Source organism: Heterocephalus glaber, unplaced genomic scaffold, assembly GCF_053883595.1.
Source record: "Heterocephalus glaber isolate CG9 unplaced genomic scaffold, H.glaber_assembly_v1.0 deba00001497, whole genome shotgun sequence".
NCBI classification, from domain to species: Eukaryota; Metazoa; Chordata; class Mammalia; order Rodentia; family Bathyergidae; genus Heterocephalus; species Heterocephalus glaber.
The window spans coordinates 3,443,911-3,458,895 of NW_028258320.1; the positions used below are offsets into that span (position 1 = coordinate 3,443,911).

At 50.2% G+C, this 14,985-nt stretch overlaps 1 protein-coding gene across 8 annotated transcripts in view; it reads left to right on the forward strand.

Moving 5' to 3' along the window:
- The window catches only part of Daam2 (dishevelled associated activator of morphogenesis 2), a 108,541-nt gene that overhangs the window by 63,174 nt on the left and 30,382 nt on the right, over positions 1–14,985 (forward strand). For all 8 annotated transcript variants that reach the window (XM_004846631.3, XM_004846637.3, XM_004846634.4 and 5 more), the window contains exons 2-9: positions 3,236–3,457; positions 5,629–5,718; positions 7,944–8,018; positions 8,445–8,539; positions 10,818–11,151; positions 12,071–12,181; positions 13,571–13,674; positions 14,705–14,771. In XM_004846631.3, coding sequence (XP_004846688.1) covers positions 3,290–3,457; positions 5,629–5,718; positions 7,944–8,018; positions 8,445–8,539; positions 10,818–11,151; positions 12,071–12,181; positions 13,571–13,674; positions 14,705–14,771 — 1,044 coding nt within the window. In that variant the 5' untranslated portion in view covers positions 3,236–3,289. The remainder of the gene's footprint in view (positions 1–3,235; positions 3,458–5,628; positions 5,719–7,943; positions 8,019–8,444; positions 8,540–10,817; positions 11,152–12,070; positions 12,182–13,570; positions 13,675–14,704; positions 14,772–14,985) is intronic.

Here is a 14,985-nt window from a genome sequence, read left to right on the forward strand (position 1 = left end):
TGAGAAGGAAGTCCCAAGACACTCTGTTGGAGAAGGGTCACCTAGGGAATTGATTCCCCAGGATTTCATTTACCATGCTCAGCTATCCATGCACTCAGAGGCTTCAGCAGCCATGATGCAAAGCAGCATGGCTACCGCTGAAGCCAACAGCTGACCTTGGTGTCATCCACATGGTGCTGGTTTTATAGACATGGAGAAAGCAAGACTTGTGGGGTCAGGAAAGCTTCCACCCAGACTTCAGAAGAAGGCCTGGGAGCCCAGGGTGTGTGTTCCTGAGAGGGCAGTGTGTGAAGCTGTGAGAGTGAAGCCAAAAGTGCAGTGAAGATTCTAGAAAGTTACAGAAGGCAGGAATGTGGAACATCTCAGGAAAGCCGCAGGGAGTAAGCAGAGCCAGCCCAAGAGAGGATCCATGAGGGCTACAACCACTAGCAATGCTATAGGGGCAGAGCCAACCAAACCCTTTGGAGTTCATGTCTCATTGCCACAACTTGTCCTGAGTGCTGGACATAGAGCTATAGGATTTAATGTTTCCCCTGCTGTGCTTCAATTTGCTTTGATTCCATTGGTTTCTCACCCTCTTCTTCCCTTTTGGAGTGGGAATGCTTACCCCATGTCATTGTGTGTTGAAAGTGTTTGAACTTCTTTTTTATTTTTATAGGGGCTCACAGCTAAGAGTTTGCCTTAAGTCTCAAAGGAGACTTTAATGCTGGAACTGTTAGGACTTTGGCAACTCTTAGAGATGGACTAAATGCAATTTGCATAAAGACATATGCATGAATCTTTTGGGGCCAGGGCCAGAAGAACGTTATGGTTTACATCTGGATGTTCCCCGAGAGCAGCAATGGAGACCCTTTTAGAGCTTTCAATGATAACAAACAACTTGGTGCAGCACGCATGCCATAAGCTCGCCACCACTGCCCTAAAGCCTCATTTTATCAATCATAGGTGAGATTGGATTACAGGGGCAGTATAGGTGGCTTGCTGTTAGGAGGTAGGACTGGGTTGGAAGAGGTGGGTCACTGTGGGTGTCACCTGGAAGGTTATATCTCCCTTACTGGCTCCTTCCTTGATCTCTGCTTCCCTGCCACCATGACATACTAGCAGCTTCTCCTCCAGCATGCCCTCATTCCATGCCACCCTGCGTTGGAGCCAGCGGACCCTGGACTGAAACCTGTACAAACTTGAGCCAAGATAAACCTCTCCTTTAAGGAGCAGCTGTTGGAATTTTGTCCCAGGAATAAGGAAAGTGACTAAGATACTCTGAAGTGGGGGTGGATGGCAGAGAAGTAGGAGCCATGGCCCCTGCCTTCAGGGAGCCTTTACTCTTTGAGAGCCAATGATACAAGGCATCCTTAGATAATGTAGTATTTGAGAGCTTCCTGAACCTATTTTAAAAAGCCCATCACAAATTTTATAACAATAAAAACAGAGGCAGTAAAAAGTTCTAAATGGATCATAGCTTAGATGAATGGCCAGATATGATTATACTGCATTATTAGCTAGATTAAGAGTTAGAAAATAAAGCAATGTCCTTTGGGAGTTACCGGAAGTTCACTAGGAACAAGTTATGCTACATTATCTTGTTTTCTTTTATGATAAGATTCTAGAGCTTGGTCCACAGTGCCTTACATTTAGTGTATCTTGAGTTCCAAAGGCTTTAGGAACAACCTCGCATGTTGTGTTTATGGAAAAGAAAACTGAGTAAGAGCATAGTCCATGGATTTAGAGCTGCTGGAAGGATGGTCCATGGGTGGGATTGTTGTGTCCTTGAGGTCTGTGTCCTTGGAGTCAGTGTCTCATCGGTGACGTAGGTAGTGAACATGGTGGCACGTCTCATCTGTGATGAGCGCAATCTAGGAGAAACAGCTAAGAATCGGGATTCAAAATATATCTTGACACCCCCTCCCCAAGTGAGTAGAGATTAAAAATAGAATCTGATGTATATGTACTAAAAATTAAGATCTCTAAGTACAGCATGGCATCCCAGTAGTTGGTGCATGAGCTGAGGGTCTTTGCTGACCCTGTCCAGGTGGTCTGAAAGTATGTTGATCAATTAACTGTTTACCCAGAGCGTCACTTGGGCAGCGTGTTTGTTTACTATCCCGAATGTCGCTTGGGGAGGTGTCATTTCAACTAGAGGATCCTTGTATTGAATACGTTTGATAAAATCGTCATTTTTCTATTTCCTGTTATATTATTTTATAAAAATTTACAAAAAATGTATGCAATTTTTGGTCATCCTGTATTTAAGTAATTGGACTGGTAAGTGGTTAAGGACCAGTGGTTAAGCATGCTTCCTCCCTGAGCGGGGGGCCTGTGTACTGACGGTTGGACTTACTGACTTAGGGGCGATGGGACATCCATTGCTGGGGCCAGTGTTCTTCTCGATCTGGTCATCACTGAACTCAGCTTGACCGGTGGCAAGCCAGATACTTAACCCTTTCTGTTCCACCATTGTCCTGTTGTTGGATGTTCATCACAGCCTCTGTCCATTGGTGCTTCTGTTCTTGGCTGGTATGAAAGGCAGATCTAACCGGTTTCTTTCTACGTGTTGAGCACCATCCAGTGGTCATCCCTATCCCTTTATCCAGGGTTTGGGCTCACAACACCCAGGTGATCATTCTGAGGACCACCAGGCTCCTTCAAGATAGACGGGTGAACCACCACCTTGCTGAGATTTCCCATTCACCCTGACATATCTGTGTATAGCAGGCCAGGCAGGACACTGAACAAGACTGGAACTTTCCACCCTCTGTTCCGCTAAAGGCCCCTGCTCTCAGCTGTGCCACATACAAGCTTAGTGTTTCCCTGCCTGCCCACCTCTACCCTTCACTCCCTGCTACTTTAAATTGAGAGCCTGAAATGAATCAAGTGAGTAAGCGACCCATCTTGTCTTCCTGAGGACAGGGAATCGAGTCCCACATGCAAGTCATGGACAGTGTAGGTGAGACCAGCTCTGACCACCTGGGAGTTGCTTTCTGGGGCTGCAGCCCTCTTCTCTCTGGGAACAAAGGGAGGATGCATGGGGAGAGAGGCTGGGCTGGCCTGGTGGAAAGGACATGTGAATGCCTCCAGGTGGAGAGAGTGGAGGAAATAGAAACTGTGGGAGAAGCGAGGGAGCCTTGACGATTAGACTGAGAGCCCCTGACAGTCTGTGGGTCCAAGAGGTTCTGAGGGCAGAATGACCACTTGCCGCCATGCCCAACCACCCTGTGCTGTCTGTTCTGCTGCCTAGGTCGCCATGAGGACCTAGGACACCTGCCTGCTGACCGCCCGGCCCACAGTGAGCATGGCCCCCCGCAAGAGGAGCCGCCATGGCCTGGGCTTCCTGTGCTGCTTTGGGGGCAGCGAGCTCCCCGAGATCAATCTCCAGGACAACCGCCCACTGCAATACATGGAGTTCTCCAGCCCCATCCCAAACCCGGAGGAGCTTAATGTCTGCTTTGCGGAGCTTGTGGTCAGTAGCGGGGCAGGGAGGTTGCTCACACAGCGGGGTGGGGAGAGGAAGCACAAGCAGGCTGGGACTGAGACAGGAGCCCGTATGCTGGGTCTCCTCCTTGCCAAACTCCTCTTGGGGCTGAGGCTGGCCCCCTAGAAGCCACCAGGTGTGTAGGAAAAATAGTCACCGGGGCAGATACCATGGAGACTAGTACTGGCATCCAGACCCTAGAATGGAGCAGTCTGGCTGCTGTAGGAAAGGGCAGGACCAGGTTCTATGGCCTGACAAGATGGTGAGAATTCTCAAGGAACATCCCAACTCTTCCCCTCTGTTTCCTGGAGTTTCCCAGGGATCCTTTTATTTTGGAGGAAGGAAGAAGGGATAGAGTGGGATTCTTTGGGGGAGAGACTGTGCACTTTGGAATAGGAGATGACTAGCTAGAAATATGGAGGTAGCGATTCTTGTATTATGCCCAGGACTGGGTTGAGGCCAGGCTGACCGTATCCTTTGCCTAGCCACGGGCAGCCAGACCTCTTGTCGGTCATCCTAGCACCTGACTTCCTGACTCTTTGCAATGCCTGTCCAGAGCAGCACACCAGCCTGGCTTCGTGAGAAGCCCTGTGTGTGAAACTGCAGGCTCCGACCAGGAAGGAAGCACAATTGCTCTCTTCAGAGGTCTGATGGAAGACAAAACCTGCAGACCCAGAGAGACCCAGACTGCCCTGGCCTGCAGCTCTCAGTGTGAGCCCATCTCATGTGAGCTCCAGGTTTCCCATTCTCATAGGGCCAGGAGTCACGCCAGGAGAGAAGCTATGTAGCTTGGAATTTGCTTTCCTCCTTGCATTTTCTAATAGATGCATCTGGCTAAGCCAACCCAGCCCTTTAAATGACAGGCCCGATGTAAGATGAGACCCTGCAGGTTTAGATGGCAAAGCTGTCTGGCTTCCTTCTCATGTTAGGTTTAGGAAAACTCATTGTTTCCTGATTTATACCGTTCCCCAGGATGGGGTGGAGAATAAAGTGTTTACTGGTATAGAACAGCATTTGGAGCCTGATAGATATTAGGGATGTTTTCATGAGTAGAGTGCATGAGTTTTTTGGTTTTTTCTAGTACCGGGGATCCAACTCAGGACCTTGTACTTGTGAGGCAGGCACCAAAACCACAGAGCTAAATCCCCAGCCCCAAGTACATGAGTTTTAAAAGAAGGATATTACGAGAGGTGCTCTTTTCTTTTTTAGTGAACAAATATTTACTCAGCATCTTTGCTAAGCGGGATCCTTGCAAGGTACTTCAGCAAAAGCAAGGATGAGCCAAGTCTTGCTTGCAAGGAAACTAGAGGCAAGTGTTGAGCAAAGAAACGAGAAAGCTTCCTTGGGGAGAGTACTGAGTCCTCCCTTCCTGTGGGGGTCCTAGGATTTAGAGGTGACTTCTCAGACAGGTCCTGACTCCAGAATGGGAAGTCTAGTAGAGTAAGACGGCTGGTTTTGAGGAGCAGTCCCATCCCTGTTAAGACACCAGAGTCACCCCAAAGTACCTATAGAGTGACCCCCAAATATGATGGCCTTGGAATCTCCCCAGTTCCACCTTCTTGGAAAGTGCAGACCAGCCTGGTGGAGCCCCAGCCTCGAGTATGCACAGCCTGCTCTCAGTGCTTGGGTGGGAAAGGGCTGTCCCCATAGGCAGCCCTGCTGTGGAGCAGATCAGCAGCCCCATGGGCTGGGAAATAAGAAATAAAAAACCCTGAGCAAGAGGATGAGGGACCTTAGGAGGCTGAGGCAGGAGGATCAGAAGTTCAAGCTCAGCCTGGGCAACTTAACCACTTAGACCCTGTCTCAAAATTTAGAGAACGGGCTGAGGATGGAGCTCCTGCCAAAGCCTTAGGTTCAATCCCCAGTGCTGCAAAACAAAAATGTAAAGGATGAGGGAGAAGCAAAGCAACGCAGGAGGAGGGCAGAGGACAGGGTGGCCTGGAGGAGATGTAGTGTGGACAGGAAGGAAGGCAACGTGATTACAGAAGGGCTGAGGCTGTGCCTGTTGCAGGAAAAGAAATGTCGCATCACATACTGAATCTCTGGGAGAAAGGGAGTGGGCCCAGGGTAGGTTTGAGGTGCTGCAGTCCCCTGCAGGGCTGAGTGTTCTAACTGCAGCCATTCCTGGGTTTCAGACAGCTTTGTTCTTGTGTTTTCAGGATGAACTGGATCTCACCGACAAAAACCGGGAGGCTGTCTTTGCCCTGCCTCCAGAGAAGAAGTGGCAGATCTACTGCAGCAAGAAGAAGGTGCCCCTCTGAACCCTGCAGCGTCCTGGGGTCTGGGCTGGAGCACACTCAGCAGCTGCTTTTGTGCCCCAGTTGCTTCTGGGCACTGGGGAACAACAGTGAAGGAAATAGGAAAAGACCCCTGTCCTTCTGGGGTGCACACGGCGGGCTGGGCTTCCTTTTGGAAGACCCTGTGACTGAGGCACTTGTGGCTTCCAAGAGTGGTGTGGACCAGAGATCCGAGACAGGAGTCTCACTCCCTTCTTGTGCGCAGCCCTGGGCCACACTCGGCTTCGTCCTAAGAAGCCAGTTGGCAGCAGTGTGGTAGGATCCTCTATGGGTCTTCCGCCTCTACCCTGTCCCAGGCTGGGGGTCACACATAGGTCCTCATTCTTCTCTTGTTCCTTTCAAGGCACCTTGGCCTCCTGACTGTGGTCCTCCCTAGAAAGGGGCGTGCTGGGTTCTGGGTTTATTATTATTATTTTTGGCTTTTTGAGACAAGGTCTCACTATGTAGTGCAGGCTGATCTCTGATTTGCAGCAATCCTCCTGCCTCAGCCTCCCCAGGGGCTTAAGGAATTTTGTCTCCTCCCTCTGGTTTCTTGGCAGTGCTAGCCCATTTGTAGCCCTTCTCTTGTGAAGACAGGGATGTGCATGCTGCAAGCTTTTGCCTTGGGTCACAGTGCACATTTATTAAGCACCTGCAGAATACATCTCTGTGTCCAGGAATCTCATTGTGAGAGAAAAAGGCTTTTAAAAAGCTCAAGTCAGGGAAGGAAGGAAGGAAAAATAAAATTCAGAAGTAATGCTATCTCATACGTTTCCACTTTCCACATTGATTTCTATGGGGTTCCCTTAATGTAGCTAAAGTAAAAGACTTACTAAAATATAAGAGCATCTCACTGTTTTCCAAACCAAATTGTGGGAGGTTTTTCTCACACTGCTCTCCCTTCCCACATGGATTTCCTCTGTCTCTGGCATCCTCCCCACCTGCTGTAACCTAAATGATTGTTAATACCTCAGTCCTCCCAATCTACTCCTGCTCCACCCTTCACAGCCTGCGTGTCGGCCCCCATTCGTATGGACTGTTCTACCACAGCGTTTATTGCTGCTTTTGGCCCTGGAGTATTACAGCCAAGGCTGAGACCATGACTTTTTCCTCACCACTGAGTGATGGGCATTTATCAGGTGCTCATTAAACGCACAGGAGCTGGGTAGCAGTGAGGCAGCTGACACAGGAAAATGTGTGTGTGCTGATGTGGCTGTTTTTGGCCATGTGATTCCCTCCCCAAGGTGGAAGACAGAGCAATGGCTTTCCCACTGGTGGACAGTGTGGGTTTTATGAAACAGAATAGTGAAGCTTGGTGGACAGAGCCGGCGCGGGGTGGGGGTGGGGGGCGCAGAGGCTCCCCAGGGAGGTGCGGAGGAGGTGAGTCTTGGTGCTGACCGGCTGAGAGCACAGGAGGGCGTGTCCTGAGTGACCTAGGCTCAGGGACAGGAAGGAGCAGGACGAGGTCACGCCCTGGTGCCGGTCCACTTGGGGTCCAGTGGGCACCCAGACCCACCAGGCTCCCTCCATTCCTGCTCACACCAGGGGAGGAGCTAAGCCTCCTCTTGGGGCTGAGGTTTAACCCTTCTCCCTCCCAGCTGCACAGCAAAAAGTGACAGCAACTAAATCAGAGCGCGAGGCCCTTGCCAGAGCCCGAGGCCTCAGGAGCACCCCACTCCTTTTTTTGGTAGTTGCTAGGTATTTATCAAGTACTTGCTGTGTACCTGGCACTGCCCCAAATGCCTTGTATTAGCATTCTTAAGCTGTCTGAGAGAAAGACTCAAGTTTTTAAATTTCCAAACCAACCCAGACCAACACTTTTATATGATACAAGAATGATATTATCAGGAAAAGGAAAGATGTACAAAATATAAGGACAAACTTGTATTAGACTCAACCTCCATACAGTTATATTTTACTAAATACAGGCAGAGCAAATATGGCCAGAGAAAAAGACCGTTTTAGAAAATGTACACCTGCATAGCTCCTGCCTAGCTCATCGCCTGGGTGTAAGATTCAGTTTTCCTAATCTGCTTTTAACCCGGGAAGAGATGGAAGGTTTGGGAGTTTGCCTCTGCCCTCAAGACGCCCCCTGTGGGCAGGCTGGGAACTGCAGCCCCCTGTTGGCTGAAGTTCAGGGTCTCTGGCCAGGGGGCTGCCTTGCCACTTGGGCCAGACTGACTGTCTTCTTGTTCCAGGAGCAGGAGGACCCCAACAAACTGGCGACCAGCTGGCCTGACTATTACATTGACCGCATCAACTCCATGGCTGCGGTGAGTGGCTGCTCCTCTCCTGCTGTGGTTCCACCTAGAACAGCCACATGGGCTGTGTGCCCCCAGCATGAAGCCACCCTTTCCTGCCCCTCTGTGCCCTGCTCAGCAGCTTCCTAGCATTCTCAAGATCTTGAAGTCCTTCCTCTCTCCTGTGGGACTTCAGAGTCCCCTAATCATTTAGACATGTATTAACCCATCTGGACATCGCACAAGCTTGGGAAACAGAGTCTCCCCATTTTCCAGATGAGGAAAGTAGAGTCCTGTCCCAGAACCTGGGTCTTCTCAGAGTCCAACACCCTCTTAGTAACCATTCCCTGAGGCCCCGCCCTTCCCGAGGCCAGAGTGGTCCTTGAGTCTCCCCAGGGCCAGGAGGGAGATGAGTTGCCCGCCATGACTTCTGTCCCTCTTTCCCCATTGGTGGTGCAGATGCAGAGTCTGTATGCATTCGATGAGGAGCAGACAGAGGTGAGGAACCAGGTTGTGGAAGACTTGAAGACGGCTCTCCGGACACAGCCCATGAGGTGACTGCTCATTTCCCTCCCTGACTTCCTCCCCACCTGGGTGGGCTGTCCCCTGACTTCCTGAAGCCCTGCCCTCATGGTGGTCCGAGATCTACTCCCAGAATCCCCCGGAGTCCCTTCACCTTCTCCACCCCCTCACCCATGCTCTGCTGGGAAGCTGCTGGGGCTCGGCAGATGAAGAGGGAAGGACAGCACAGTCAAGTCCAGTAAACCTGGGGTCCTGAGGAGTTCGCTAAAGGGTAGTCAAGTAGTCAAATCTTGGTTGTATGGGGGAGAACAGAGAAAGAGAGTGGCTAGAGGGACTGTGTATCCCAGCCAGGAGGAAGGTGGGCACGTGGCCTGAGAAATATCCAGCCACTAGAGGGAAATGTGGAGTCTGTGGAGTCTGTGGAGGAGACTCAGCCATCACGTAGGCAAGTAAAGGAGGATAGGTAGCCTTAGCCCAAAGGAGGACACCTCCGCCTTCCCACACCACAAGCTTGGGGGTCTGAAGACAACCAAGACCGCGGGACTTCCATGCACTTGGCTCTGCCTGGTGGTTTGTTGGAAGTGGGCTCATGTCAGCTGGTGAGAACTCATTAAATCTTCGGCAGTTTTGCAAACCAGTTGTTCCACATAGCTTTGATTAAAATTTAAATTATATAAACTTATGATTAAATAAGGTATATTAAAGGTGGTACTTGAAAGGTATCACTCTCTAATTACCTGGTTATTTCTTCTACGTTCTGCTACTGTGCATTCTCTTTACTGTTCATTCTGCTTTTGAGTTTGTGTCCAGTGGTATGTACAGTGGAGACACTAGATAACGGCATGTCTCTTTCCAACCTCACATTCAGTGACATCAGATCAATAGCTTGACATTGGCTACAGAAATGCTATGTGTCCTGAGGTCTCTGCCCTAGGAGCCAAAGGCTGCATCATCCTAGTCCCCAGGCCCTCTGCTAGCTGGGGTTGCTCTGGGAAAAGGATGCAGGAAAGCATAAGGTAGTCAGGAAGCAAAGAGCTTCGGAGAGGGAGGGGTTGCCATGTTCATCCCACTTCAATTCATTTTAATTTCCTTTAATAAAATTCCAGTTACAAAAGTTATGCATAGTCATTCTAGAACTGTTGTGGAATATGGAAAAGCATAATAGAAAAAAGTAAAAAATACCTATTGTTCAGCTAAATCCGAGAGCATATTCTATTGTTCTAGGCACATTTGGACAACAGTATAATATACCTATAGATACATTTATGTATTAACTATGTGTAGTGTTTCCTAAGCTCCATTTATGACTCTTTCTTCGTATATTTAATTATGCTACTAAATGAAAATTTAAAACCTTTCTCTTTTCAGTGTGTGTGTTGCTATGGATATCTGGTACCCAGAATAAATCTATGGGCTGCTTCTCAAAAATGATATTTTTTAAAATAACCAAATAAACTAGATAAATAGGGTTAAAAAATAAACCAGTTCAATTAAAATATAGCTACCGAGTATTAAAAATGCATGAGATTGCAGTAAATGTGCTTCTTTATGTCTTCAGCAAGAGCTGGCAACGGGTCTGATAACCACCATCATCTTGAAGTACTGCTGAGTGTGAGCGATATTTTGAGATAGCTGCTGAATTGAAAATCTGCTATGAAAATACTGATGATTTCTTTGGGTGACAAAGTCACAGATTCTGCTAATAGTACTGTCCTTTATAGCCTACATCCATCACTAAAGGGAATGCTCAGTTTCAGCTAGAGGTTATCAGAAATGAGGATGTAATTTTCTTTTCCTGTCCAAGTCTCTGAACCCTTAAATCGTTGGTACCCATAGACCCTTCAGGGGAACCCAGACTCCAGGCTAAGAACCCCTGAATTAAATGGGTTTTAATGTTTTCTGCTAACACTCAAGATAACTCCACTGTTTTCTCAAGGACTCCAGAAGTGTAACTTCACTGCCTTGGTCCCTTGACTCAATAGGTCTAATGGCCTCCCTGTGTGGCCATCTCACTATAATTCTCTGAAATCCCATTCTTATTGGAGATGAGTCTTCAGTTGTCCAGTCATCCCATTACCTAATCCCATTTTAGCTATGCAAGTGACAGTCAACTGTATGCAAATGAGATGCAAGATTTTGTTCTTGACCGATGGTAGGATTTTAGTGCTTTGGATAAACTTTGTAAATGAATGAAGTAGCTACTGCAGTAGGATTTATTGTACACAGGTAAGAAGGTAGCTGTTTGCAAAATGTATAAAAAGTGGAAAACAGACATAGGCAGCCTTTTCTGCTGATGGCTCTGGCCCCTAGGTTCGTGACCCGCTTCATCGAGCTGGAGGGCCTGACCTGCCTGCTGAATTTCCTCCGGAGCATGGACCACGCCACCTGTGAGAGCCGCATCCACACCTCCCTCATCGGCTGTATCAAGGCACTGATGAACAACTCACAGGGGCGGGCACATGTGCTGGCACAGCCTGAGGCCATCAGCACCATCGCACAGAGCCTGCGCACTGAGAACAGCAAGACCAAGGTGGCCGTGCTGGAGATCCTGGGTGCCGTGTGCCTCGTGCCCGGAGGCCACAAGAAGGTCCTGCAGGCCATGCTGCACTACCAGGTGTACGCGGCAGAGCGCACGCGCTTCCAGGTGGGTAGGGCGCCTGGCTGCCTTGTGCCAGGGCGGAGCTGAGCAGAGGTGATGCATGCTGCAGGGGACAGCATGGGCTGCACACCTGCTCACAGAAGGAAGAGAGGCTGGGTCAGAGGGCTCAGCTCGCCAGACACCAGGGCTTAAGAGTTGTGCACTTGGCTGGGAAATGGACTGGTCCTCCTCACTGGGATATGGGTTCCTGGAGCCTGGAGTATCACTTTGCTTTGTTTTTCGTGGCTCTGCATTTCTGAGCGCAGCATCCAGTTCATGACAGGAGCTCAGTTAAGAATTGTTGAATTGAGTGTGATTATTGGGGTCAAGACTTTAGGTCCAAGGCTGGGGCCAGGGGCCAGTGCCCAGAGCTGGGACACTGGGGTCAGCTCCAGGACCTCAGGCCACACTGTCCTCTGTTCTTCTTTGGGACCTAATAGAAAAGGGCCACTGAAATAGCTGATAAGTATAAAGTGTTCGCCCTGCACAGAGAGGTCCTCTGTAGATGTGAACCGGTTCCCAAGTCTGGTTTATGCTCCAGGATGGGCTATTTTTTTATCCTGTCATCAAAGGTGTTCGAGCACTTGCTGTGTGCAGAGTGCGGCCCCTGACTCTTTGCAGAAGATGAAAAGGGGATAAAAGGTAGCTGTGGGGCTGTTGAGCTGGGAAGGGAGAACTCGGGGATCCATCTGGAGGAGTTCGAAAGCAGCCCCGCTCTGCAGAAGGAACACAGCCCAGGGCTGAGCAGGGCTGAGGCTGTGGTATGGCGAGGCTGTGGCAGCTCCTTGCAGAGGTGTCTGAGATGGCCTGGGGAGATGACGTGGGTGGAGAGAATGGACAGGACTCCTGCCAGGGGTGAAGGGCTAGAACCTGATCTTTAGGATCCTGAACCCTGAACCTGACCCTGTTCTGCCTTCCCATCCAGACTCTGCTAAACGAGCTGGACCGAAGTTTGGGCCGGTACCGGGATGAAGTGAACCTGAAAACAGCCATCATGTCCTTTATCAACGCTGTCCTCAATGCTGGTGCTGGGGAGGTGAGGCCCCTTTCCTTGTCTCACTGTCCCTGGACCGGGGTGTGTGTGTGCGTGTGCATGTGTGTGTGTGTGTGTGTATTTGTGTCCTTCCTGAGTAAGTGGCAGAGAAAAGAGCCACAGCATCTGGTTGGTGTGGAAGCATATCACATTCAAATTATCTTTAGAGCCTCTTCCATCCTTCAGTGGGGCTTACTGACACTAAGGTAACAGCATGTCAGCCAGCCCCAAACCTTGTGTAACCTACAATCTGTCTTATCGGTGGTTCTTCTTAGCTGTGTGAAGGACAAATTCTGACTTTATTTGCCTACAAAATTCTTCCTGCTTCACCTAAACCTGGGAGGGGTCTGGGGACTTTTCTAGGGAGTCGGCATGGCGTGTTCTAACTGAAATGGAGCATTTCCTTCAGTGGTCGGTGTAGGCTATGAAGAACAGTGCTATTAGCAGAATAAGGACAGATTCTCAGCAAGTCTGGCTGATCAGGGTGGCAGGGGATCATCTACGAGAGGAAGGCAAGCTTCTAGCCCTTTTTTCTAGAGCTTTCTAGAGGCCTGCTTCTGGACACTTTCTGGGTGAGTTGGTGGTGGTCTTGTAGCACTTTGTTAGGAGCCGTGGCTTTTCCTTTGGGATCAGGATTGGATTCTTAGACCATCAAAATAGCAACATTAGAAGAACTTGAACAGCAGATGAAAGCTCTAAACTCTGAAGGCAATCAGATGCCGCTGTCAAGGTCAACTGGAAGAACAAAGAGGGCAAGAGGAACAATTTAGTGATCTCTGCCTTTCCCTGGTTTCTGCCAGCACACATTTGTTTTTGGATACAGTCTTGCTAACCTGCATCAGGTACAGCTCGCTGGGGGAATAACCTGTCCCTGACACCTGCATCACCTTTGTCACTGCCAGCTCTCTATGGCTGACATCCATTCTGATCAGTTGGTAGTTGTCCTGCATCTGGTAATTTTAGTGACCATCATCCCCGTAGGTAAGCTGGGTCATGCCTGTTTTATGAATGAGGAAACTAAGGCTTTGCCAAGACCACAAAACTCAGAAGAGACAGGACAGACTGAAGGCAGGACTTGCCTGACGCTGAAGCCCCTGCTTGGTGTCACTTCATAGCTCTGCTCTTTGAGGCCAGAGGCTAAGAAAACTGGTGAGGCTCTGGAAGGACATGAGGCAGGACCCCCGAAAGGACTGGGCAGTGGGCTTGCTCTGAGAGATGACAGGTCAAGGCCATCTTTCTGTCTCTCTCACACTTCTGAGGCTTGAGCAGCTCTGGGTGAGTTTGCTGCAGATGGGGTGGGACTCTGAGTGGGGTGGTGATGGGGCCTCCAGGAGCGACTCTTGGGGGCACCAGGCCACCCACTGACTCTGGTTCTCCCTCGGTTACCCCCAGGATAATCTGGAGTTCCGGCTACATCTACGGTATGAGTTTCTGATGCTGGGGATACAGCCTGTGATTGACAAACTCCGGCAACATGAGAATGCCATCCTGGACAAGTAAGATCTCGACTGCTGGGTGGGTCCCGGGGCAGATGTGTGGGGGCCGTGCTCAGCTAGGGTGGGAAGCACCTTTGCCAAGGCTCTCCTTCCCATAGGACCGCGTGCCATGCCCAGCATAGGTTCCGAATCAACTCTGTGGGAGACAGGGGGACAGATGTCCTCTGCTGTCCTCTGCTGACCTGCTGGTCTCAGTCCCCAGGTGATAAACAGGGGAATGTGACAGTTCTCATCCATAGTGCTGCCCCCAGGGGGCCATTGGGAATACATTGGGGCATTCTTTGCTTTTCAAGTTGATTGCTGGGGGTACTATGCCATGAGTTGCTGGGATCAAGGGTGCTCAACATCCTGTAGGACCCACCTGCTTAACATGGAAAGAGCCCGCCCCAAATGCATGCTGCTAAGCCCTTGCTGGTGGAAGGACCTAATGAAACTCTGTGTTACCAGTGAGCCCTCTGCTTGCATCAGTATGGGCTGTTCTGTGACCGGGGGTTTAGGGAGAGAAGATGGATCCTTCTGAGATGGACCAAGTCGCCATGTTGTTGTGGTTAGAAAACAAGACAGAGATTACCTTTGAGGGCTGACTTGGGAACCGTAGGAGGATGTGGAGGAAGCTAAATACAGGACAGCGGTTCTTGACTGGGGGCAATTATATCTTCTAGGAGACACTTGGCAATACCTGGAGACATTTGTGAGTGTCCCGTTTAGAGGAGCAGATTCTATTGACATCTCGTGGGTAGAGGCCATGCGTGTTGTTAAACATTCCGCAGTGCCCAGATCAGCCTCCCACAGCCAGGGATAACAGCCTAAAATGCCAGTCGTGTCAGATTTGAGAAGTGCTGGTCTATGCTGCTGGGACTCTGGGAAGGCAGGTCGAGGGCTCTTAAAAGCAGAGGGGAGGGGGTGCAGGCCTATGGTTTTGCCTAGGCTCAACTGAATGAGGCATTCCGGTGCAGCCGAGGTTGAAGGGACTGCAACCCTAAAGCACGGATGGCTCAGCAGTCACCTCTCTGTCCCCCACCCTGTCTAGGCACCTAGACTTCTTTGAGATGGTCCGGAATGAGGATGACCTGGAGCTGGCCCGGAGGTTTGACATGGTGAGGAACTGCGGGTGGGGCAGTGGCACTGGGGTCCCAGGCAGCCTTGCAATAGCCGCTCCGGTCCAGGGCTGGGGGGGGCAGTGTCCACTGGGGCCCCATGGCCAGGTCCTGCTTCTGGAGCCCTGGAGGGGTGCTGGCTCTGGGGGCCTCCCGATGGGTCCCATCTGGTCATCGCCCCAAGGAGACCACAACCCCCAAAGCAAAGAGAGCC